Raw genomic sequence first — 27,279 nt, forward strand, 5'->3', positions numbered from 1 at the left:
ACCCCTGTTTAGGGAGGCTTTTAATTTTTGAAGTTTTATTCTATTTTTAGTGTTCTGTTTATTCTGTTTTTAATGAAAGCCGCCCAGAGTGGCTGGGGAAACCCAGCCAGATGGGGAGGGGTAGAAAAAAAATCTATTATTATTATTTAGAAAAACGATGTTTGATGAAATAGGCAATTGCCAATAGGCTGCAGTTGGAGCCAATTTGTACAAAGAGTAGCAGTAGTAAGTAGCAAGTGGGAAGATGTAAGTTTTTAATGTGTCCTCCTAGGCAAGGTGTGTAGGTGAGGAGGAAACTCACTTTGTATTCTGAACAAGAATGCCCTGGAGAAAACTCACAGTTCAGATGTGATTCCTTCTTCTCGAGACATCGCTATGTTGATAAGCTCGGGATATTATTGTTGCACGCCACCCCAATCTCTGGGTGGTACAAGATTCCAGGGGTTCCGGACGCTTACCCAGGCCTTGTGTTTCCTTCTGGAAATGAGGCACAACGGAGACTGCAGTGTCTTTATGAGATATGGTTTATTTGCACATTTTTACAACCTGAGCCTACGATGGAGGGGTTCACAGTGTCAATACCCCAAGAGCGTCTTGCTTCCTCCATAGGCGCAGCCTAGGATTCCAGCAGAGATCCAATATGGTGCTGCCTGCTGCTTTGCTTCTCAGTCGCATCACTCAGTCACAATGGTTCCAAACTACAAGAAAGAAGATTCCACCTAAACATTAGGAAGAACTTCCTGACAGTAAGAGCTGTTCGACAGTGGAATTTGCTGCCAAGGAGTGTGGTGGAGTCTCCTTCTTTGGAGGTCTTTAAGCAGAGGCTTGACAACCATATGTCAGGAGTGCTCTGGTGGTGTTTCGTGCTTGGCAGGGGGTTGGACTCGATGGCCCTTGTGGTCTCTTCCAACTCTATGATTCTATGATTCTACATCACCTCTCTAAGCTAAGCTCTGATTTTATCTTCTGAGTTGAGGGAGGGGCCCCAAACATAAGCCATCTCACACCGAGTTCCTTTGACCCTTTGTAGTCTTAATGGCTTGTCTCCCAGGCAATTTCCTGGACATGGGAAACTTAGCCCTGACAGGCATCATATTACGCTTGTCTACCTGGTATTGTCATAGTTTTGCTTTCTGTGCAAATGCCAGTGCTAGCCAGTGGCCATACCAGCACACTCAAAGGGGAATGGGCTGTAGCATTTGCTTAGCATGCAGAAGGTCAGTCACTGGTATCTCCAGGTATGACTGGGAAAATTCCCTGTCTAAAACCCAAAAAAGCTGCAGCCAGTCAGTAGAAACATTAAATAAGATGGACCAATGACCTGCTTCAGAAGTGAAACAGCAAAGATCATTCTGTGTGCAAATTAATGGTTAATTTTGTTTAATGTTAAAGTCAACTAGCCAAGAGGGGAGTGGGTGGAGGTGTTACTTAGCAACCATGCAGAGCGACATGTTTACCAAGGTTTCACGTGCTCTGATTGGCTGTGTGGTCCTGAGGGATTTTTCCTCTGTATGTTTGGTTGTATGTCTCCCTGCTGTGCACAAGGCCTGAAGTAAGAAAGAAAAACCTCTCTGTTATTGTTCAATTTTCTCAGTAAAGTGTAATCAGGATTTCTTTTCTCTCTGGATTTTGCATCATTTAAGTTAGTTTCCTAGCAGCTCGACTCAGTATAAGGCAGCTTCCTATGTTTCGAAATGCTAGACGTTACTATTCTTTCCCATCCACACTGCCAAGGGGCTCCATGGACCCCTGAAGAATATGATTGTGAAAACCAAGGAAAGCGCATCACATCACTTGTAAAATTTCAATTTTCTTTTTATTGTCAAAGTAAATATATTTTATGAAGAACAAAAGAAAAAAATATACAGGATTGTAACTTATGTACACTGGCTTTAAAGATATTCTTTTGTTTCAAATTTACACAATTTTCTCATACGTTATTAAAAGATATTTTATATAGATATGCAATATGTACAGTTTTATTTACATACATTCATAGGATGTGAGATAAAAACCAGTCAATAGAAGAAAGATTTGTTTATACTTGTTTCTTAGACGACAAAAGGAATGCATTCCTAGATGAAGGTAGTGAGTGGAGCTCTTGCTCAAACATGGCGACGTGGTCTGCATTTTGACCTGGTACGAACACTAGAATTGCAGTGTTTTATTTCCCATTTGGCTAACAAAAAAGTTGACAAGACAGACAGGCTTAATCCTACAGAAGTTAATTGCAACCAAGTCCCATTGAAACCAATGGATCTTCAGGTAGGAGCTACTAATCTCGTCCCATTGATTTCAGAGGGGTTGAGTCACGGCTAACGTTTACTGAGTTGTGCTGACGGACACAGGCACCGTCTATGATCAGAGAAGAGATGCAACACGCTCAACTGTATTTTGCTTTAAACAAATATTCTCTAATTACCAGATTCTATTTTTGCTAGAAAGCTTCCTACGATCAGCTGAGTACATAAATAAAGGGAAAAGAGGGGGTGCAGGGGGAAATGTTTCCTAACACAATAATTTTGCTGCCAGCATTGCATTATAAGTATATATATATATATTGATATATATATGTATGTACGTATTCCCTTTTTTGTTGTTGTTGTTTAGCCCTTGAGACAGCTACTGCACCAGCTGGCAAAAATGCACGATGCCCCAGTTGCATTGCTCTCCGAATAGCAGCCCATGAGGATACTCCACATTTGGGGGGTGCTTGCCTCCTACGGCTCAAAAAAAGTGCTTTCGCAAAACATTCAATAAGTCTTTTAAGTCCTCCCTCCCCAGTGACTGGGGGGGGGGGATAAGGATTTCATTCCATGCTGTAAACGGGGGGGGGGGGTGAGTCCAGCATTTCTCCATACATCCATCTGGGAAGATGCAAAGAGCCATCCCAGTTACTTCTGTGCCCGTCAAAAGCCACGTGAGGAGGAGGTTGTAACTTTTGGCAGGAGGTACCTTAGGCTCCTGCAGGAATGGTACGTGATGCAGGCTGTATTGCATGGTGAAAACGCAGTGGCCCAAGAAGCGGCAAAAACAAGGTATCACTCTTACATCCAGTCCTCCCACATCATGATCACCGGACTATGAATCTTTGCCAAAGAGCAAGCATCATTTGTACAGGTCTGTGAGCATCACTCCTCTCCAATGAAAAATCTTTTATAGAGCACATTGGCCTGGCTATATTTTGGGCTGCATAGGAAACCAACATTCAACACTCTACCTTAACACCAGCCACACTCACACACAAACACACTGATAAGCTATTGTACTGTCAGCCTACTTTGGATTATGGCTGGACTGTGACTTTGAGACCTATGAAGCAGCAGTCAAGAACTGCTCCCAAAGACTGGAGGGGGGCAGAGTCTGTCGCTGAGATGCACCTCACCCTATGTATATTTATCATCCATGAACTGAATGAGACTGGTGTGTTTTAGTAATCTGGATGATTGGGCAAAGGACATACATTCCACATTTTATCCTTTTGTTTCTTCCTCCTTTGCTTGCCAGCTTTTTGATTTCAAAAATACTGACCTCAGGAGGGGCAAGGGGTGGAACCAATACACACTGGTGGAATAGGAGATAACATGGAAGACTCTTGTCAGCCTGGAAAGGAACCAGGGAGGATTAATTTAGTGGTTTATGAGAAGAGGCCCTGACCAGACTCCAGCAGAACTAGGAAGGATCTGGACCTTATGAGTTTTTCAGGCCACAATTCTGGCAGCTGACAGGATATTGTGCAGCTCTGCTCAAGAGCAGCAAAATACCAGCTGGCTTGCAATTTTCCACACAGAAACACAAATACACACATCATACACCCAATATGCTCCTTTTGCCCTTCCTCATTTGATAACCTCTACAGTGGGGCAGCTAGATCATTTTAGACTCTGGACCTAACAGTCGCATGAGGCATCCCTCTATAGGTGGCTGTGTATGACTTCAAAATGTGTGCTGCATTTGGGGGCCTTCCTGCTCATAAGAAGAGCCCTGTGGGATCAGGCCCAAGGCCCATCTAGTCCAGCATCCTGTTCTCACAGTGGCCAACCAGATGCCTATGGGAAACCCTCAAGGAGGACCGGAGTGCAAAAGCACTCTCCCAGCCTGGAAGTCCCAAAACCTGGTATTTGGAGGCATGTGTGAGCTCCAACAGTGGAGATGGAACATGGCCGCCATGGCTAATAGTCATTGATGGCCTTATTTTCCATGCTTCTACTGCTGAGTGGGCCTTAGCCATCAAAGGCCTCTGCCCTGACAGGACTACCAGGCCTCTACAAACTCCTAGATAAGGAACACCATCACCTCAACAAAATATATAAGCCTACCACCCCACCCCAACCTTGCCAAAAAGGCATTGTTTTAATTTCGAAAGGAATTTGCTGTTTCCAAACTGGACAAATAGGCCAACTTAATAAGAATGCTTTAAAAAAAAAAAAATTACCCCTCACAACGAATAGCCCTGTACATGAGCAAAGCCTTCAGGAATGCCAGAACTATAATTAACTAGCAGCAAGTAGCCCATAAATTATCATGGTGCAGGAGAAAACAGCTAAAAATAAAACACTGTAATTTCAAAAGGAAGAAGCATCAGCAAAGGAAAGGAAAAGAAATAAGGTAAAGGTGGTGGGTGGGGGTTTTTTTCTTCTTTTTCTTTTTAAAAAAATAGATGTGTGTGATGTCATGGCATCAGCTGTTACAGGGAGACAAATAAATTATCGTGAGGAGGATACTGAACAAAGTTCTGTCAGTTCCTGTTCATGGGTGAAGGGGTGGAAAGGAGAAAGTGAGACCCCACCCCCCTCAGTTCACTGAGCGCATCGAGCGGCTGCTTCTAGGAAACCGGTGGACTTTGACGTGCTTGGACAAATGGTCGCTCCGAGCAAACTTCTTCTCACACACGGGGCACTGGTATGGCTTCACTCCAGAATGCGAGCGCCTGTGCCGGGATAGTTCATCTGATCGTGAAAACCTGAAAGTCAGTAAGGGGGGAGAGGAAGGGTTATCAGTAGGTTGTTGTTTTTTGTTGTCATCAATGCATGAAAAACCAAAGGACGAAGTCACACAATGAAAAGAAGACAAGAGGTGATTTATAAGCAGACAGAACAAAATTGCATGTAAAACAAACATATACATGAATAGCAAAGCTGGCTGCTGTTGTGCAACAATTCCAACCATTTCTCCAAATACCTCAGGTTATTCTCTTATTATGACAAGATCTCCTGGATTTCATCCAGTTTCAACAGAACAAAATGGAGAATTTCTCACAGATGGCAGCTGTAAATCCCCTTTTGAAATCTTTGTTCATATGGTATAGTTCTTCCACAAAAGCTTAACCAAGGTACTTTCTATCCTGTAATCCCTATAATTTTATTTATTTTAGTAGATATCCTGCCTTTCTCCCAACATGGAACTCAACATGACATACATGGATTTCTTGGGCAGTCTCCCCTCAAGGCACTGAGCAGACTCAATCCACCCTACCTATATCAAGGTAACAGTATCATTTGCCCATAAACCATTCCCCTATGGGCCGGGGCTGCCCACATGTCAAGTCACCTGGCATCACAATTACACTCTGTGATCTGTTTTTCCATTGCACTGTGTACAGAAACCCCAGTGATCATCAGGGTATGCACACCACAGTGCATGGTGCTTTGCAAGCCCTGACAATCAGCTGATTGACAGGGATCACAGCTAAAGAATCCCTGACAGATGGCCATCCAACCTCTGTTTAAAAACTTCCAGTGAAGGAGAGTCCACAGCCTTCTGAGGTAGTCTGTTCCACTGTCAAGCATCTCTTACTGAGTCATTTGTTTAAGCTATGTGTAGACCAGTTAATTACAAATGTTTCTAAGTGGTGTACATAAAAATTAAAAAACATGCAATGGATAGGATCGATTAAAATTACTCGTAAAAACTGAAAAGTTCCCCTTCAATTGCCTGCTGAAGAAGAAAGGTCTCATATGCCAAACACCTTTGTCAAGCAAATTCAACGGAGAGGAATGAATGAATGAATGAATCAATCAATCAATCAATCAATCAATCAATCAATCAATCAATCAATGCATTCGACATCAAGCTATTCCCCACATGCTCTAGCAGACCTGTCCCCAAAATGGTGGCAACATGTGGGAAATTCTCCAATACATTGGGACAAAGTCATTATCCATGACCCGCTAGCAGCACAGAGGCAGATGTCGGCCACCAAGCATAGTTAAAAGTAGTCATTTCATATCCACTGGCACTGATTTCAAAGGAGGAAGAGTGTGACACTGTCTCATACAAATGTTCCTCTCATATCGGAAGGCACAGAACAACGCCATTTTGAACACAACAAGGCTCAGTCAGATTGTGGAGAGAGGAGAGAGAGAGACCCTCCAGCTAGCAATAGAACTCTCTGAGCTAATATATTAGGCAGCTCCTGCCTAACATCAGGAAAGGGGAAAAGAAAAGAAAAACCCTAAATACAGTGGTACCTCGGGTTAAGAATTTAATTCATTCCAGAGGTCTGTTCTTAACCTGAAACTGTTCTTAACCTGAAGCACCACTTTAGCTAATGGGGCCTCCTGCTGCCGCTGCACTGCCGTTGCACGATTTGTTCTCATCCTGAAGCAAAGTTCTTAACCTGAGGTACTATTTCTGGGTTAGCAGAGTCTGTAACCTGAAGCGTCTGTAGCCTGAAGCGTCTGTAACCCGAGGTACCACTGTACTGTCAATACTGAGATGAATTCATCGAGTTGCAAGGCAGGACAGTGTTGATTTCTAGCTGCGCATAATGCTGAAACTCCTCTGAAAACCCCACATGTTCAGGATGCACAACTGAGACTACTGCCCCTTTCGAAAGATGGTGCTATGAAGTGGGTGTCAGATAGAACAGTAGCAAAGGTTGGCACTGAAAAGGATTCTTAAGAAGTGCTGTCAGCTGTTTGCTTGTAGTAAATGAATGAAGCCGCAGTCATTTACTAAATGCAAATTGGAAAAGAAAGGAAATCTGTAAAATATGTTTGCCTGAAAAGATAGTAGATTGCTATGTTTAGGTGAATGCATTTTGTTTTGTTTTTAAGCAAAAAATAATAATTCTCAAGAGAAATGCAGGTGTGCCAAATTCCTGTGCCATCATTGTGTGATGCTTGGATTCATTTCTGCATACACACACACACACACAAATGCTGAGTCCATTGGGATGAGTTTTTATTATTAGCAAAATCAGGGGCAGATGCATGAGCACCTCAAAGATATGTGCTATCTGAGCCATGGAAAGCAGCGTGAGTTAATATGATAAGAATATTCTTTACCTCATGCCTAAACCCTGCAGTTGATCAGGTAACAATGTTGCTATGCTGTTGCCCAGCTTGCTGGGAAAGATCAGCTTACTATACCAGCAGAAATACACTCCCTGATCCCTGCGTGTTTATACAAAAGAAAAGACTCGAAAGGTGAACATCTGAAGCACGTAGAATCCCTTGCGATCGCCACACACTAGCCTTACCAACTTTTGTTTGCTCATTTTAGCTGGCTTTTGTGTCATGGTGCACATGGAATGATGTAACATATCCTTAAAGAGTTTGATTCAATCACAGGTGGTTCTCGGGTCAAACAAGCAGGACATGTGACAGATCCTGGAATCATGGTAGCAAGCTGCCTGGGTTTCACAGCAATTAGCTGAGCCCGGAAAGTGAGAATGGGGGAGATCTCTTCCCATATGTTAATTGCTCAGAAAATCTGGGTAAAAAGGGTTTCAGTGGGATTTAAGCATGCTTCAAGGGAGGGTTGCTGGCAGAGTGAAGCGGCTGCCTCAGGTTGGTTTGGGGGTGTCACGGAAGGACAGCAATTTGTTAGTTATTTAATTGGAAGTTGTGCCTTTACTCCCAAGGAGAGGTACTTGTGGATTTTCTGTCTCAAGTGCCTCGGGTACTATGCACCTTGACTCTGGAACTGTAGGAGGAGGGAGTGCGCCACATTATTCACATGTGGAAATGTGCTTCATACCACATATATCTTCTTTACTTGACAGATACCCCCACACCTTTTATTTTTTTTTATTACGGTAAGGCACATCAAGAGACAGGGACGCGGGTGGCGCTGTGGTGTAAACCACAGAGCCTAGGACTTGATGATCAGAAGGTTGGCGGTTCGAATCCCCGCGACGGGGTGAGCTCCCATTGTTCAGTCCCTGCTCCTGCCAACCTAGCAGTACGAAAGCACTTCAAAGTGCAAGTAGATAAATAGGTACCGCTCTGGCAGAAAGGTAAACGGCATTTCCGTGCGCTGCTCTGGTTTGCCAGAAGCAGCTTAGTCATGCTGGCCACATGACCCGGAAGCTGTACACCGGCTCGCTTGGCCAATAAAGCGAGATGAGCGCCGCAACCCCAGAGTCGTCCACAACTGGACCTAATGGTCAGGGGTCCCTTTACCTTTACCTTTACATCAAGAGACACAATTTGCTTTGTGTTGGTCAATTGCAGTATTCTTTAGCACCTTCATATTGTGCACCGCCAGTCCAGCTTCCTTGTTTTTCAAAAACCCGCCCACATTTTCTTATGTGATGGCGGGTGCTTTAGAAGTGTGCAGACTGCAGCTAATGGACTGTGTCTGCTTTCTAGTGCAGCTGTGCTGAATGCCTTGCATAAAAGAAAAGGTACAAGAAGTAGCCAATAGGCATCTCTTTGTCTCCATATGCCCTACATCAGTATTCTTCAACCTTGGATCCCCAGGCATTTGTTAGACTACACCTCCCAGCATCCCTAGTCAGGTTAGCCAATGGTCAAGGGTGATGGGACTTGTAGTTCGACAGCATCTGAGGACCCAGGTTCAAATGCTTCTCAGTTAAAACTATTATCGTTCTCCACCCTTGAATTATAGCACCTTGATTGACAAACATTATTTTATTTTTATTTACTTATCAGATTTATATACACACAAAGGAATGGTATTCTGAAGGAAAAGCTGGTATGTTTCAAGTTCCAAGGACTGATATATAGAATTTCAGGTATCACACATCCTAAAATATCAAAGATGGGGGGTTAAATATCGATTTCATAGGTCAAATACCAACCCAGGAATTGGATATCTGCATTCAGCATGAAATCTGAGTTCAACTATGTGAACCGTAGCAGATTCCAAATTGGATTTCTGAATGAAAAATGCATTTCTGAGTTAATTATGGTGGTCCAGCCGTTATAAGTGTATTGATGGCTTTCCAAATTATAAGTCCACAGCTCACTTACATTTTGTGTTTGCCGATTGCTTCATCCCAAGTTCTGGTAACACTCAACTCTTGCTAACTACATGCTGCATTAATATAATATTTTTAAGTGCTGGTTTTAAATTGTTTTTAATGATAATTTGAATGATTTATTTTATATTTTTTGTAAACTGCATAAGAGGTTTTCTTACAATCATGTGGTATATAAATTTTGTTTAAAAAAATAAATAAGCAAACAGACACCTTGAACTGCATTCATAGAGGAGATGCAGTGCAATCGTGGGAAAGCGTCCGTTCCAATGGGTGATATTTGTCATTTGCCTGTAGGGCTTGTTTGATTGCTTTACACAACAAGTTATTTATTTTGTAGGCTCTCATAATGGTACAACAGTAACAAAGACGATAAATGGTCCCAGGGTATGGTCTGAAGGCAAGGGAGGCTACCACCCTAGTGAAGCAAAACTGGTCTGGCTCTAAATATAGGAAGCTGCCTTATTTTGAGTCAGACCAATGTTTTGCCTAGCTCAGTATTATCTACTCTTGACTGGCAGAAGATATCCAGGGTTTCAGGCAAGACCTTTCAGTTGCCTTGCATCAGGTCAGCCCATATATTTATCCTACCAGTTTGGCATTGTCTGGCTAGCAGTCTCTCTCTCTCTCTCTCTCTCTCTCTCTCTCTCTCTCTCTCTCTGGGTTTCCAAGACACAGACCTTTCCCATCACCTGATGGGTCTTTACTGGAGATGCCAGGCACTAAACCTGGCTCCTTCAGCATCTACTTGACTCTACTGAGGTTTAGTCCTTCCCCATGGAGCAGGAGCAGAGAAAGATCCATTTGATTCTGCCTTGTCTACTTTAAATGTGTTTTGATGTTCTACTACGGTAGTAATGCACTACAGTAAGATGAGCTACTGTGGTTAGATAACAGCCTGTGAAGCAAAGTCATTGCTGTTGCTGCAGCCATCATACTACAGACAGAAGGAGGGCCATACCACACAGCAGCATGGGGTAGCCAACATGGTGGCTCCCTGGCATTGTAACACTCCAGCTCCCAACTTCCCTGAGCACTGGCCAGACTGACTGGGGCTGATGGGAAATGGTGTCCAATAATATCTGCAAGGCACAACACTGACTACCCCTGCAACAGAAGAATGGAGAAATGGAGAAGCCAATCTGTAGTAGATGTATTAGAATATAGGCACATCAGATTTCCTGGTGCATTTTGAATACCCAGGTTCTCTTTTGAGGGAAGCTATTCAGCAACATGACATTTTGTTTTTAACCTCACTGTCTCATCTAAAAGAAGGAGCAGCTTTAGTGCTGTGCATAGCTAAGTTATAAGAAAGGAGATTCCGACCAAACTTCAGAAAAAACCTTCTGACAGTAGGAGCTGTTTGACAGCGGAATGGACTCCCTCAGGAGGTTGTGGTCTCTCCTTTCTTGGAGGTTTTTAAGCAGAGGTTAGATGGCCATCTGTCATGGATGCCTTAGGCCCTTCAGGTCCCTTCCAACTCTACAGTTCTTTGATTCTAAGTATTGTGTTTCCATTTACACAGACCAGGGCAATTTTCTTTAATTGCTCTTGATGCAAACAAACACCTGAAATGCATCTGTTTGGAAAAAGGAGTCCTGCACAAAGAGGAAAAGAAAACAACTAAAGGAAAAATACCAGAAGTGTATCTCTTGGGCCTGTGTGTTCAATACAGAGCGATAAAGAAAAATGGAAAAGAACAGAAGCTCCAGGTGTACTCGGCACACACAAGTCATGTGAGGTCCCAGCTCTCTCTGAACTTCTGGAAAGTAAACATTCTCTGCTGATAAAAGGAAAGCTGTGCAATTTTGGGCTCAGTTACCTCCAGCCACTTGCCAATCTCACTTTGATGGCCAAAAACACCATGTAAGTGTGCACTGAAATTCTGGACTAATCCTAGAGAGGTATACTGGAAGAAACAAACTCCTTAGAAAATGGGCGGCCGCCTCTTCCTTCCTTTTAATAACAAATGCCCATTGCAAATGTGGGGTGGGAAACCCTGGGCCCTCTCTGGCCCTCAAGACTCTCTGAAAGCTATGCTGCACCCAAGCCCTGCCCTTTACACACAATCCACACCCTGCAGTGGCCATACTCTGCCATCTCCTTGAATAATCTTGCCTGCCTGCAATCTGCCACTGATCTGTTGATCTGCTGTCTTCCATAAGTCTCCTCCTCATAGTAACCATGAGCTAGAGCTGTCAAATGTACATATCAGTTAACATAGGCACTGGCTCAAAATAATAGCTCCCACCCAAAAAGATTAAAGGGCGTAAGGATCTGCAGGATGTGTAGTTTCTCGAGTAAAGAAAGGGGAAGACCTCTGGTGATGCAGTGGCGTAGCGTGGGGGTGCAGGGGGGCCGACCGCACCGGGCACAACATCTGGGGGGGCGCTCGCACTCACAGCTCTCTGCCCCTACCTGGAGGGGGCACAAATTACTTGCCTTGCCCCGGGTGCTGACAACCCACGCTATGCCACTGTTCTCCACAGCACTTAGACCCTGGATGCCACAGTACCAGGCCTACACAACTCACAATGCACCAAAGCAGATCACAGCTGTGCATTGTGGCCAGCAAGGTGCATGCTGTCCCTTCCCCTGCTTTTTGCAGAGGCAGCAAAAACATGAGAAGTCTATCAAACCTCTGGTGGACAATCATCCATGGCTGGTGTACATCACTCATGCTAGTCAGCTGTTACTCACAAAGACGCAGGCAGTCATCAATGCAAGCACACTCCCCATCACAGCAATGCAACATATTGCCTGGGCCATATCCACTGCCCTCTCTCCTGTGATAAATGTACAGCTGCCATTTTCTGAACTTTGTGACATTCCACAAAGCCGAACCTCATAAAGAAGGTATCTTAGATATTAGTTCTTACTCTGTTTAAGGGTTGGGCACTCCGGGCCTCTCTCTCTAGCCCTCAGGCCACATGTCCTGCCTTAGCTACAAGCCATCACTGGCCCATCTTCTCATGAGTGCTTCTGCATGGCTGGAAAGTATCCTAGAATTCTGTCAATGCCCCTTGCTTGTCTGGACGGAGGATAGATTGTGCTGTGTAAGCGGGTGTAGAAACTCACCTACTGCACAAAGGTAACATTTGCATTTGTTGCTCCACCCAATTTGCTTCCAGACTCACCCAACACTTGCATGTGGCCTCTGAACAGTGGCCAAGAAGGGAATGTGGCCCTCAAGCTGAAAAGGGTTCCCCACTCTTGCTGTAAAGCAGGGGTGTGGAACTTTGGGCTCTCTGGGTGTTGCTGAGCTACAACTCCCATCAGCCCCAGCTCAAGGCTTATGGGAGCTGCAGTACAACAACATTTGGAGACCAAAGGTCCCCCACCTATGGCCTAAAGCAGAGTTTCCCAAACTTGGGTCTCCAGCAGTTTTTGGACTACAATTCCCATCATGCCTGACTACTTATCCTGCTAACTAGGGGTGATGGGAGTTGTAGTCTGAAAACAGCTGGAGACCCAAGTTTGAGAAACTCTGTCCTAAAGCATACTAAAAAATAAATTTTAAAAATTGGTGATTTCAGGCTCTTCTCTATGACTTGTGACAGTTTCACCCACTGCCCTCTTGACATCTTCTGCTCATGCGATCCACGCTCACTTCCCTTGAAGTTAGGAAAATGACGTACATTTGTGGCTTTCCTAAAGTACATCCTCAGAAGAAAGGATGGAAGAGCAAAGAGGACTGGAGAGTCACTGAGAGTCCTCAGACAGGCTTGCTGGGATTTCAAGTTCATTGGCTACAGAATACCAAAATCATTTTCCTTCACCAGCATTTAAAAAAAATCTGAACATTTGTCATAATTTCCTCACATCCCCCGCTCACAGAAACAAAATTTTCCACAAAAATATTTGCATTAGGGTTCACTGTTAGGAAGAGCAAATATTCTAAATGCCATGACAGGAAGCCATCAGGACGGGAGGCCAACTACGTAGTTAATAATCAACTATTTCCCTAAAAACCATGGGTGAGAAATGTTATAAGTCGCTCCTTGCAGGCATAGGGCAATCAACCTAGGGAAGTGTCACAAATATGGAAATTGAAGAACATAAATACTGAGTCAAGCCAAATGTCCAACCGAGAATCTCATGCCTCCAGGCGTGACCATCATTGGATCCTACGCCATAGGGAAACCACAGCGATTACACAGCGATTCCTCTGTCTAGTCTCTCTTACTTACAGCCTGCGGAAAACAGAGGGTTTGGAGGCATTTTGACTAAGCCTTCCCCATTCTGAAAAGAAGCATGCCTATTTCATCCTCAAGTATCCATGCCCAACTGCAACATGTAGTAAGCACCACCCACTGCAAGATGGCATTTGACATCGCCTCACAAGTTCAGGGGTGCAAGCCACAACAAAGATGCTCAGCACACGGATGAGATGCAGGTCAACAGACATTTAGCAGACCAGATTTGCAAAGTCTTGTGGAATTTGTGTTGATTCAGTCAGAAGGAGTGTCAAGCCATTCAGAAAGCAGAGATTTCCATGGGTCTGATTGTATGCATTCACTTAAAGATGGTGAATATGGATATATAATTGATAATTCCCCCCTCCCTCTTTTGTCACTAACTGCAATTATAGGAACATATGAAGCTGTCAAAATACTTTGCCCATCTAGCCTAGTACTGTCATCTCACCTGCCACTCAACCATTTAACAGGAGAGGACTGAGCCTGGGACTTTTTTGTATTCAAATCCTGTGCTTCACCACTGAACTCTTCTTGGCACCTATCCTTTCCTTTGGTGCTGATTGCGGGAAATGCATCGCAACCAAGCCCATAGTATACAGCTCACAATGCCTGTTCTGACAAGTTCAATCTCTCTTTTATGAGCTGAGATGACAACTGTTTTTGTGGAAAAACAAAACCTTTTCTGCCACTAAAGCCCAAGAGGTTGTGCCATTTGATTCATAGATGTTGCTAGCGTCATCTCATTTTGAGAGAACATGCTTAAATTCTAATGATCGCCAGGTACTAGAGAAGAAGGCACATCCTTCAATTAATTTGGTTCAAAATCACCGGCTGGCAAATAACATGGAACGAATGGCAGTATTATGTGACCCAGCCGGCCACCACACCCCAATACTGACCTCCATCCGCAACCGGGCCACGTACACGCAAAGGGTTTCTCCCCCGTGTGCCTCCTCAGGTGGGCTTTCAAGTGGCTGCTTTTGGTGTACATCTTGGTACATCCGGGGAAAGTACATTTGTGCATTTTAATGAGTTCTGCCGCAGGGTTCTTTTGAAACTTTTGACCCATGATGACCCCCGTTTGCCCCTGGATCGTACCTCCAGGCCCGATTGGTTTTGCAGCGATCGGAACTGGGGCTATGCGGACAAATTTGGAGGAGGAGTTCAAGTTGGATGACGGAACAAGCTGTGGCACAAGTGCAAACGTTTGCCCTTGGATGTTGACCAGGAGCTGTGCAATTTTAATGTTCTCTTGCGCAGGTCCCTGTGAACTAGGGCTTGCGTTTGATGCTTGCTTAACTTGCACTGGTTGGATCTGGAGCATGACTGGGATCCCCCCATCGAGGGACACGGCTCCGTTTGATGCATCCATCGTGCCGCTTGACTGTTCGCTTTTGCTATCTTTTAAACTATTACTGGGTACCATGTGATCTTTGGGCTGCATGGAAGCCACAGTTATCTGGCCACAAGCTCTCATGTCTTTGGTCTCGCTTTTGGGTCCTTCCTTGAGCTCTGTCTCCATGTTCTCTTCCAGAAACTCCTCGATTTCCTCCAGGGTGGGCTGAAATGGTCCCGAATCCTCCATCTCCACTGTGAATTCGGGCATCCTATAATGCTCCTCCTTCACAATAGGCTGAAGTCTCCTTTTGTCCCACCAAGAGGCATGGCCATTCCCCAAGGATGCCTGAGACAACAAGTAGTCCAAGATGCTGTCCTGACTCTCGGCACTTGACGAGCTCCCGCAGCTTGAGCTAAGGACCTGGGAATCGGGACTGGAACAAGAGCAAAAACTGGAAGAGTCGCTGTCATCTTCCGACAAGGGGGACGGCAGCATGTGGTATGACCTGCCGATTGCTGTCATGTCCCCAAAGTATCCGAGAAGAGGCCTTGCAGATGAGAAGGACTCATCCGCAGGAAGCAAGTGATCCACCATCCCGGGATAATCTCTTTATAGGTCTCCCACCAGCATGTACCAACAGAGCGAAAGCCTGGATATGAGAAACACAAACACCAAGAGTCAGAAGTCAGGTTTAATCATTCATCTCAATGCACTAAAACTACAAAGCATTCTCCAGCCTGGCCCACAATCCTTGCTGCGTGCTCATGTTGCTACATGTTTTGATATTGCCTGTTATCACCCAAGAGGATTTTTTGAGAGCTCTTTTTCCAGGATTGCACCACATGCTTGCAAAAGAATTCTCTCTGAAACGCCATTTCACAACTATGTGTTCTGTAGATTTACAACAGCCTACTTATTTCCAAAGGATTGCTGGTGAGGAGAAAGATGTCCTTCAATGTCCTTTTCCTTAGCCGTAGATCTTGCAGCCAATGCTAAAGGGTAGAGAGAGCCAGGAACGAGGCCGAGGGAGGAGAACTGTTGAAACTTTTACCATTCCCAAACCTCCATATCAAGCAGAGTGTTTATTACTAGGTTGCCGCTTTCCACTGGCTTTATTTTTAACTTTCTCACATATACAAATATAGGCTAATCAGCGTAATGCAAAGCTTGGGGCAGCAGGAGCTAAAAATATTGGCTAGACTTTGACAGTAAGGATTTTCCTCTCCGGGTTAATGATTCAAATTTTCTACTGCCATTATCTGTTGTGCTGTTCTTGATACAGGCTTGAACCAAGCCGGATTATTTAATCGCCATACCTTGGCAAAGAGGGGGCCGTTCCCCACCCCTCAAAGAAAGATTACTAGCAAATTTTAGCTCTGGTCTGCATGCCCACAAGTCCAGTGTAAAAACTTCTCTCCAGCATATTCTCCTGCCTTTCATTTGAAGCACTGCCTTGGGATGAACTGAATCATGTGACAGCTTCTAAATTTGGAAGACTCCGGTCAGAATTAGCATCTCAATTCTGGCTTTGGATTTCAAAGCATTGTGACCAGCCTCATTGTGCCATGTTCCTGACAAGCACCATCAACTCACTTAGCCTCAGGAAGACCTGGGAGTGAATTTCCTACGGAAGAGCATCTGGGGGGGGGGGGGAGAAATCATGCACAAGCCTTTCCTGCTCTAGCTGCCCCAAGCAAAACTCTCACAGCAGAACACCCAAAGCTTGTGCTCTCAGTTGTGAAAGGGAAAAGATACAGTCTCGGGCAGACAATTATTTGCTCTTCCAGTCAAGGCAAACCTACTTTGCCTTGGGGGAGGGTATATGAATTGTGGTGGCAGATCCTTTAAGAGCCAGTGCTGGTGTAGTGGTTAGAGTGTTGGACTATGACCTCGGAGATCAGGGTTCAAAGCCCCACTTGGCCATGAAGCTCACTGGGTAGTCTTGGGCCAGTCACTGCCTCTCAAACATATTCTACCTCACAGGGTTGTTGTGAGGATAAAATGAGAAGAGGGAGAACCTCTTGGAGGAAAAGGTGCAATATAAATGCAATAAACTTATAAAACCTGGGTTTGGAAGAAAGAGGGTGAACGTGAGAGCGTGAGAAGGGGCAATGGAAAACAAAGGAGATCTCAAACACACCTTTTGCAAAGTCATTTCTAGCATGCTCGTCTGCTATTGCTATTGCTGCCGCAGCTGCTTTGCCACAAACTGTTGTTGATATTGTCCAGGGGTAGGCAAAAGATGCTTACTATTCTCTGTATAATCTGTGCTTTTACTGCATCTTTTAACTCGCCCCATCTTTGTCTCGTTCCACTCAAAGAAATAAAATCCAAAGCACGCACCGCACAGCTGAGATGGCAAAAGATGGATTTTGCACACATCTTCCATCAGCACCAGCCCACTGACATTCCACAGGAAGCCTGAACAAGCGAAAGTACATTTCTTTGAAAAGCAGCTTCCTGACTGATGCAAGGCTGGGGACGTGGATGGCGAGTCCTGAAGCAAAAAAAGCATTTGTTGGCTTCCCAAGCTGCACACTTTCCTAGTTTACACACAAACGCCAGCCATCTCTTCTTGTCAAATGACTACACTTATGAAATGTTCACATGTGCTGAACGGGAGGAAGTTCAATCAAAGGTTAGGCTTCACGGTGCAAAAAAAGAGGAAGGCGAACAAAGTTATTATGACATAAGCTTTCATGGGCGACTGTCATTAAATGCTATGCAGAATTCTAGATACATATGTGGTTGCAGCAGAATGGTATACTGTGAGATCAGAAGGCAAGGTAATGCCCCCAAAAAGGACATTTTATTAACAATGATCATTCACACATATAAGTAGTTAAATAATGCATGTAGGGTGATTTATTTATTTTTTAATCCATTGTGTTGGTTCAGTTCACAAGAGATAGCTTTGAGCCTCTCAGTGTATGGTAATTTATCCATTCCACAATGCATTTTCACCTCTTTTTGCATAATAATCACTATGAATAGTAAAGGGGATTCTTCACCTACACAGGTTAATTACCTAAGGATGCTGCAGATCAGATCTGAACCTCCAGAGTTTTCTCCTTTGTACTGCTCCAGGTTTATAGTTTAACCCTGTTCATGTCTACTGATAAGTGAGTTCCATTGAATCAAATGGGATTTGCACCCCAGGACTGCAGGTTTAATCAGTTTGATAGATTAATCAACTAAAGCTTTAGCTGATTAACCAGTAGGGAAAGGTGAGCATACATGTGTTTATTCAGCCTGTGGTATATTGGTGTAATAGGAATGGGGGGGGGGGTGGAATACAAAAGATGGCATTTCCTTATAAAATTATAATCTCACGCTCCCTTTAATACTGTGGGGGACAGGGAATCACCCTGATAATGGGCATAAGGAAGGTTGTCAGAGCTTCTGAGTAATATCATCCTCCTTATTCCCTGACAGAAGTTTTGGTAATACGCCGTCAATGAATTGATCAAATCAGTCAGCAAGCAGGCGATTAACCAACCAAGGATTTCTGGGCACAATTCACACAAGGGATTGTCTTAATCTATGATGTCCTAAGGGAACTTTGCCAGCACACACAAGTGAGTATACACACCAGTTCAGTATGTTCAGATCTTTGGAAGACACCCTGCTCTGAGTGCCATGCTTTCTGGAGTAAGGAAGGTCTTCTGAGTAGTAGCATCCTCCTTACAGAATCTCCTCCCCAGAGATGCCCAGCAAGCTGCCAGCTTGTTCTTTTTCTCGTTTTGAATCAAAGCTTGTTGGGAGGGAAAGACATCAAAATGCAGCGCTAGGCATTTTAATACGATCTTCATTAGCTCCTCTGCAGGCATTCGAGTGCCACATGGTGGGATGAAGCATTTCAAAGCAGAGATGCATTAATGAATCCTGCCCCAGTTTGGTCAGAGTCCAAAGCTGCAACCTTACCAGGGAGGGAGCCCCCCACTGAAGCTAAGGGCACTTGCTTCCGAGCAGAAATGCACAGTTCACAAGTTCCACTGGGGTGTGTTGCAGATGGCATGCAGGAGGGAGGGGGGAAATGGGAAACACATGTCTCCAAAAATGCAGGGAATGCATGCTGGGGTGCCTTAACTCTCAAATGGCAGTCTATGCCTCACCAAAGGAGGGCACGCATTTGATTTGCATAAAATCTGCATGAATTCAATTCACATGCATAGATACAAAGTAATAAACCGTTGTACTATAATTTAAGTAGAAATACAGTACCTTTTACTACAGTGGGGAAGGTGGCCTGTTTGCCTGCCCAGCCTGCTGCCCAGGCGTCCCCTGTTGACGGGCAACTTCAAGGCTCTTCCTGCTCTTCCTTCTGATGGGTTCTTTATCTTTAAACTTGACTTGGACGCCTTCAACAGAGGGCTGTCCTCCGTAGGACACGTGGCCTCCCTAATATTTCCTGGTAAGGGCCTACGATGTGTCCCAGGGTATTTGGTTTGCACGTCTCTCTTTTAGACTTCCATGCTTATGCCCATTCATGCAAATGGACTGAAATCTTACCTAACTCTGTACTGGACTGTGACCAAAGTGCAGAAAACAGCACTGTATCCAGGTTGCTATGCAGAGGGCCAGGAAAAAGGAGCATTTTAGAAGGAAAGTGTGCATGCCAAACATACAGGAAGTGGAACGAAGCTGAATGGAATGGACAGGGAAATAGGTAGAAAAACAGGCAGAAACTATCAGGTTTGCAAATCCTGGGAGCTAATGCTGTAAGGCTTAGTCCTGAACAGATATGTATAGGATTGCACCTTCAGGGCACATTTTAAACCATGAATGGCTGATTTGTGGCCCTCCATATGTTGCTAGACTACAGCTCCCGCAGCATCCCTGACCATTGGCCATGTTGGCAGGAACTGAGACTACTTGGAAGCCAACCACATCTGGAGAATCGTCAGCCAACGCTGTTTCGAACTGTCCTTGTCAGCTCAGGAGCTAGCATTTCAAGCAGTGATAAGGGCAATATTAATCTCCGTGATTTCATCAGAATGCAGGTTCTGGGGTGGGGGAGGAGGGTGGGGGAGGAATGACATGAGAGTCGGCAGATGACGAGAATGCTTTCTAGCGCAGGGCCAGCTGCTATTCATCTTACATTCCCATATCCATATGGCACAAATCAGTGCTCTCTCCTCCAGTGAAAGAAGAAATGCCAACAGGAGGCAGAAGGGTGAAACCCTAAAGGCACAGAGGTCAGTAGGCAGATGTGAGAACTTATACCACTTTCCTTGCCCTATCAGAGCTGTCACTGGAGCCAAAGGGAATTCTGGGTATTGGAGGAACATGCTGGATTCATCACTTGCCTGCTAATGACCAAATCCTTCTTTTTTTCCCTTTTCTCTTTTGGAGATTCTTAAAGAAGTAGGTAATAGTAATGTTAGTCTCATGGGGAAAATGCATAGCTGTATTTTCATTTACTGAGGCCTGCCCACTTTCAACAGTTTATCCATGAATAAGTTTTGTGGGGGTTATTGCTATGGTTTGGTTTGGTTTATTCTTGATCTTATTATGTATTTTTATAGGGTTTTTCCCTCTCTGCAACTGAAATGCAGTCAGCTCTGGGGTGAAGCACATTGACTCTCCCACAGTACTCCAAACCTCCGCAATATCCTCACAATATTGTTTTCTTGCTACTGATCTTTCAGAGCTGCCTTGTTTTGGGAACAACAGTTGCCTGTTTAGGTCACCAGCTAAATATTAAAAGGGCAGCAAATGTACTGCATGCCTGTGCACTGCTGTATTTCAGAGTAAGCATTCAGAGGAGAATGCAGAAAGCTATGCAAAACTTGAGCTGCTTGTCACTCCAGGGAACATTAGAGGACGACTGGGGAGCAGAGAGATGTTGCTGCTAACGGTATAATCCGATTTGGTGCCTTTTAAACAGCTGTGGATATGCTGACAGCTACTTTCTAGGGTTGCCAACATCTCCTCTCTTTGATGCAACGTAATCCCCTAAACCTATGTTCTCCCTACTACAACCGATTGCACCAAGAGGGATACCTGCTGATGGAATGCACAAGTCCCATTGGGACATCATCAATGCACCTTCAAGAAAGCCCAGGAATCCCAATAAACAGCAGAATTACTTTGCATGCAAATGTCATTGCTTCTGTATATGGAAAGTGCCAAGTCAAGAAGCCAGTGTGGACCAATGCTGGATCTGTTTCCACCAAGGGAACTCAAGTCCCAGCCTCTGCTTGACTGTAGGGGGGTAGACCTAACTCCTTCCATCCCTTGTGATCTAAGGGTGCTGCATTGCTAGCTCTGCTTCCCTCCACTGTCCTAACTGGACCCTAATATCTGTGCACAGGTAAACATCCACAGGGCCCTTTCACGTAAGGCTTTTCCCTCACATGGAGGAGACCTATGTGTGTAGCTCTGCATGCACAAAAGGGCCTATTATCATTCTACATGGCCTGTAGGATACCTGTGATCTACGCCCTTAGACCACATCCCAGTCTCAATTCTTCCTCTGCCTTCTCATACATGCTTTGTATATACATACCCTCCAACATTTCTCCGATGAAAATAGGGACGCCCCATTCCATAATGATAATTTTACTATTTATACCCCACACATCTTACTGGGTTGCCCCAGCCACTCTGGGCAGCTCTCAACATATATAAAAATATAATAAAACATTAAGCATTAAGCATTAAAAAACTTCCCTATACAGGATTGCCTTCAGACAGCTCAGGGGTCAGATATCCTCCAACGTTTCTCCAATGAAAATAATATAATAATTATTTATTATTTATTCCCCAGCCACTCTGGGCAGCTCCCAACCAAATATTAAAAACACAGTAAAGCATTAAACATTAAAAACTTCCTTAAGCAGGGCTGCCTTCATATGTCTTTTAAAAGTAAGATAGTTGCTTATTTCCTTCACATCTGAAGGGAGGGTGTTCCACAGAGAGGGTGCCACTACCGAGAAGGCCCTCTGTTTAGTTCCCTGTAACCTCACTTCTCACAATGAGGGAACTGCCAGAAGGCCCTTGCCGATGGACCTTGATGTCCAGGCTGAACAATGGGGGTGAAGATGCTCCTTCAGGTATACTGGGCTGAGGCCATTTAGGGCTTTAAAGGTCAGCACCAACACTTTGAATTGTGCCTGGAAACATACTGGGAGCCAATGTCGGTCTCTCAGGACATCCTAAGGAAAGGTGGGACATTCTGAGATCAGATCAGAACTGGGACGGCTTCTCTAAATGAGGGACACCCCTGGAAAATAGGGTTATTTGGAGGGATATCTGCAACATGACCAAGATGCAAGCATTTGAATGGAAATATGTAAATGAGGAGGCGGGACCAGGCAAACAAAAGTAGGCTCAATTCAGCAGCAGGAAACAGTTATAGACCTATGCACACCAAACACCAATGTACCCTGGAGTGCTATTTTTCAGTAGCTAGCAGTTTCCTTCTAGAGAGACAGACACCTGAACTGCTGCACTTGCATGGCAGTAAGAGCCAAAGCTCTCTTCCGCTGCTGAACCTGGATGGCTGAGATCCTACAGATTCCTTGGGGAGCAGGCACACAGGGGCAAGCATGTGTGCATAGGCACATGTGTACATGACACAAGGACAGAGTGGACCTCTTAGGAATCTTTCCAAACACAGACCCTCTAGAAATAATCTTGCCTTTGATAATGTATTTTATTAGCAGCTATTGTAATGCTCTGTAGGATTTTATACCCTTGAGAAAAAGCCTACAGATCAAAGTGCAGAATCGACTACCAGCAGTGAAGAAATGCAACAGGATAGAAGAGTTGCAGCAACTGCGAATGATGAGCCAGTTTTAATTCCTCGATTTGTATCCCAGCCTTATTCCCATCAGCTCAGGGCAGCAAACATGAGGTTGTCCCATTCCACTCTCACAGTGCCCCTGAAAGGTAGGTTTGCCTGAGAAATATTGACATGTTCTGGGGCTACTCAAGGACGAGCAGTACCGGCACCTCCCCCCCCCCATGTTAAAAGTGTGGCAGTTACTATAGCAACTTCATGGTGAGTACCGGCACCTTTTGTTTCTTTAAAAAAGAGACTGGACATGCCTCAAACCACCGACAGAACTTCACAGCTGAGCAGAGCTTTGAGCCAAAGTCTTTTGTTGTTGTTGTTGTTCCAAATCGAACTTCCCAGACTACAGATTGGGTCGTTTTTAAACCTAGCTGACAATCTGGCATCAAAAGAGGTATGTTTACAGCCCCATCGTACGCTCTGCTGTGTGCACTGGGTCAGCATAAAGGGATGAAGGAGATGCATATAGCATCTAATCATCATCAGCGTTGTCGTCATCCTTTACTATCATCTGCCGTCAGGCTGGTTTAAAAATACGCTTGCTGTTAAATGCGGCAAGAAAGGTTTCCTGATTAAGGAGCCTCCAGCCTGCATAGCACATGACTGCTTGGTGGTGCCAGTTAAATGCTTAAGAGAAAAGGCACATTGGGCAGCGCACAGCAACAACTTCAAGGTCTGCTCTCACTGCACACGGTTGCAGCAGCACAGAGTGCCAAAGGCAGCTTCTCAATTCTGGCCAGCACCAAATATCATTTTACAACACAGGGCAAGTTTCTAGATCTCATGGCTGGAAATATTTTTTTTAAAACAACAACAACAACAACCCAAAACAAATAAAACTAGGAGCACATCTGCAAATTGAGTTGTATGCAGTGTTGCTCCTACTTAGAGTAGACCCATTGGAATTGATGTATATGGCTAATGTAGGTCCATTAATTCCAATGGATCTACTCTGAGATAGCTGGATATAAGAAATAGTTCCTTGCACACACAAAAAGGTTCAAAGTATTTCCTTTCTCTCCATGGAAAACCCTCCCAGCACCTTTATCTCACCTTACTGTCCACCAAAGAATCATAGAATTTTAGAGTTGGAAGGGACCACAAGGGTTTTGCCCAATGTAGGACTCGAACCCATGACCCTGAGATTAAGAGTCTCATGCTCTATCAGCTGAGTGCTCTCTCTATATATGGGACCTCTTCCCTTCTCCTGATTCCCTCTATTCGCAATTAGACATTAAGAATACATAACTTATCTATAGGCTGGTAGCCTTGCAGTACGTCAAGATCCCTGATAATAAAGGAGAGGAAGGTGCTCCAGTATATGAGATCAAAACATGCTCCGGTTAGCAGAGGAGGATCGGTGGGAGGGGGGGGCAAGAAATCCCCTTTCTCGCCAAAAGCCAACTGGCTTTAAAACGCATCCATTCTCCTTTGTTTTCCAGAGGAGGAAAGACTTTGTTTACAGCAATAATGGCCAAAGACTTTAATCCGGGCTCTAGATTGTGTACATTCCGCTTTGACATTCATGCTGGTCACACACACATGGAGTCCCAAGCCTGTCTGTGCTAATCTGTCAAGAGGTGAATGGATAAAAGCTCCGGGATTCATTGCACTAAGCATGAGGGGGGTGGGGGGCGGCACAGAAAGGGAGAAGGGATACATTTCATATCCCTTCAAGAACCAGGCTGTGGTTTTAGTGCGAGGAGTCGGGGGGGGGGTTGTTTTTGCTTCCTCTAAATAGCCGAGTGTGTTTAACCCAACCTCAGCTTCACAAGGCTGGGTATTAAAGAGGCTGACTGAACACACTGTGACTGGTGGAGTTCTCCCTCCCTTTGGCCTCTGAAGTTTGCAATGACCGACAGTAACCCTGCAACCATCTCTCTCTCTCTCTCTCTCTCTCTCTCTCTCTCTCTCTCCTTTCTTTCAACATTACCATAACAGCCATAGCAGAGCAAAGCGCACAGCTGCCTCCTCCTGTTGCTGCTGCAGGAGGTTGCTTCCCCAACATTACATCCTCACAAGCCACTCAAAAGTTGCTCAGGGAAACCAGTAAACAGAACCGTGCTGTGTGCCGCAGAACTTCTGCCTCTCTCTCTCTCTCTCTCTCTCCAGTATGTCAAATATCTCACACCCTCAAGTTGAGAACATAGGAAGCTGCCTTGTATTCCAAGCCCATCCAGCTCAGCATTGGCCACACAGACTGGCAGCAGCTCTCCAGGGTTTTCAGAGGGGGGGGGGTGTTCCCATTCCCACCTGGAAATGCCACAGGTTGAAGCTGGGTTGCAAAGCAGATGCCCCTTTGCTGTTCGAAAGAGGGTGGTAGAAGAGGCAGAACGTTGCAAGTGAAGGGGAAACATTTCCTAATTCTGACAGCAGTTCGGGAACAGAACTGCACCCTTCGTCCCCATTAGAGTCATGCTCTCCTCCAGTCACCCAAACAGCTGTTTGGCAGGCTGGGAGGAGCATGGGCTATACATGAGGAGGATGCATGTTTCAAACTGGACAGCTCCACTGGTAAGAGACTCGGAATCTCAGGGTTGTGGATTTGAGCCCCACGTCCGGCAAAATATTCCTGCATTGCAGGGGGTTGAACTAGATTGGCCCTCATGGTCCCTCCCTACTCAACAATTCTATGATTTCACATCACACTCACGCTCTCAAGCAATTTGTGGCATTTTTTGGGAGGGGGTTGGCAGTGGGAGCAGCTGGGGCATGCACATCAGGTAGTGCTGAAGGCCTTCCAGGGCCACATCATGTGGCCCCTGGGTTACCCACATGTGCCTCAGAGGCAAAACAAGGGAAGTTTTTTGATTCGCCATCATGTGCTAAAAGTCAATGTGTCTTTTTTGCCATCTGCTTGAAAACCACGCCATGGACATGTGGCCCAAATGAACCCATGATTTTCTCACATGATGGCATACAGTGGTCTCACATACCCATGCCCTGCACTCTCCGTGGAGAAGTTCCATATGGGAAACAGTCCTGGACTTCCTAAGAAGGGTGTGCAGTATCTTTTTGTAAGATGCACTGAAGGGGAGGGGTACTCAATAGGTATGTGTTGGGATACAGCTGCTCCAACTTTGCCTACTCCTAAGGCAGGATTTGGGACTGACTACAGGACATGGAGCCCCTTCCAGCTGTCAGGTTGCATGCTTTGCTTCCCAGTGAGAAAATGTGGCCTCTTTTCTTGATTCGGTTATACCAATATTGATGTCAGACTGTGCAAGCTTTGGAATCGCACAGAATCCTTCATCCAAGGAAAGGTTCTTTGCAGCTCGGAAGCTGCTGCCCTACCACGACACAAATTAGCTCCACGTACAAAGACAGCCTCCTGCTGGTTTCGTCATCTCTGCCCTGTTCTCGACTTAACACCGCAACCACAGCTGTCTTGTTCTGTCTAGGCGCTCCACGTTAACATAAGTTCCGAAGCCACCGCCATCTGCAGCGCCCATCCATTTGTCCCAAAGCCATGCATTTGCGTTTCACCCCCTGGGGGAGCGGGAAGGGGGTCCAGAGAGAAAGCCATTGGTGAAGCTTTGAAACAAAGCAGAGTCACTTAAAAAACCAACACCTGCTGGAAGGAGTCAAGCGTGCAAGTTAAAGGCAAAGCGGGGTTTGGGGGGGGCGAAAAGGAGGGCATCCCTAGCAGTACAGGAGGAAGGATCAGTAACCGGATCTTTTCCAGTGTGGCAAGCGAAATGCACGCCGTGGGCTAAGAGAGGAAGCGGGGAAGTACCTGCACATTTATTTCTTATTAAAGGGAAAGCGCTGGCCGCATGTTGCCTTGCTGCTGAAACTCCTCAGCCAGGCAGCCTTCGCATATGGTGGGGAGCGCCGCCTCTTTCCAGCGCCAGGAGCGGAGATCGGGATCCGCACAGGCGAGGATCTCTCGCCCTTCACGGCCAGGATCCGGAATAGGAGTCTCTGCCCTCTCTCCCTCCCGCCCCCGATCACTGTAAACATCGGAAGGCGCGCACACGCGCCCAGGCACCCACACGCACCCCGTCCTGCCTCCATCTGCTGCCGCAAAGAGGACTCGCCTCGCCGTCCACATTCCTCGAATTCGGCGCGCAAGTCGCCCCGGCGGCCAAGCCAGCTAATCGATCCTTCGATCCGGCGGCCCTCTATATTGATCCGCCAGGCTAGAGCCGCCGCCGACCGATCGCCTTCTCGCTTAGCGTTTCCTGCACGCGCAGAATAAAGCAAGCATGCTGCCGGGTCCCTGGACTAGAAACTGTCTGCTTCTTCGTTTTCTTCCACTGAGGTTTACCCACCCCCTCCGCCCCGTCCTCCTCCTTTCCTTCTCTCTCCCCCCCCCCCGTCCCACATCGTGCACCCCCAACCCCTTATTATGGGTCACAATCGTGTCATTTGCTTCTTACCTGAACTTAACCCCCGAGGGTGAGCGTGAGGAGGGGGACAGCACACCCCCCACAATTTAAACTGCAAAAAGATCCCAGTAGGCGGCAGCTCCTCTTGACATTTAATTCTTTTTTTTAAAAAAAAAAAAAAAAAGGAGATGGGTGGGGGAGGAGAGAGAGAAGCAAAAAATAAAACAAGGATGGATTAAACCCCTCCAAGGAGATGATGGGCTGGGTGGCAAGCGGCGTCCTTGAGAATCGCCCGCAGGCAAACAGGGTCCCGATGGGCGGCCAGCAACCCGGCCGGCGATGTGTCCTTTCGCTCTCCTCGCGTAGTACTATATCCCCAT

The 27,279-nt window shown here is 45.6% G+C and overlaps 1 protein-coding gene across 3 annotated transcripts; it reads right to left on the reverse strand.

Annotated features, from left to right (window-relative positions):
- Nucleotides 1-1,794: 1,794 nt before the first annotated feature.
- KLF15 (KLF transcription factor 15) lies at nt 1,795-27,279 on the reverse strand. Of its 3 annotated transcripts, none has more exons than XM_079966541.1 (3): nt 26,951-27,279; nt 14,328-15,416; nt 1,795-4,963 (listed from the first exon to the last, which is right to left on the reverse strand). In XM_079966541.1, the coding sequence occupies exons 2-3, from the start codon at nt 15,359-15,361 to the stop codon at nt 4,795-4,797; spliced, it is 1,203 nt and encodes a 400-aa protein (XP_079822667.1). In that variant the 5' UTR covers nt 15,362-15,416; nt 26,951-27,279; the 3' UTR covers nt 1,795-4,794. The 3 variants fall into 3 exon arrangements, with proteins under 3 accessions (XP_079822667.1, XP_079822666.1, XP_079822668.1); XM_079966540.1 differs by lacking the exon at nt 26,951-27,279 and adding an exon at nt 18,992-21,403; XM_079966542.1 differs by lacking the exon at nt 26,951-27,279 and adding an exon at nt 17,111-17,573.

This window comes from Podarcis cretensis, assembly GCF_951804945.1.
Source record: "Podarcis cretensis genome assembly, chromosome: 2".
NCBI lineage: Eukaryota > Metazoa > Chordata > Lepidosauria > Squamata > Lacertidae > Podarcis > Podarcis cretensis.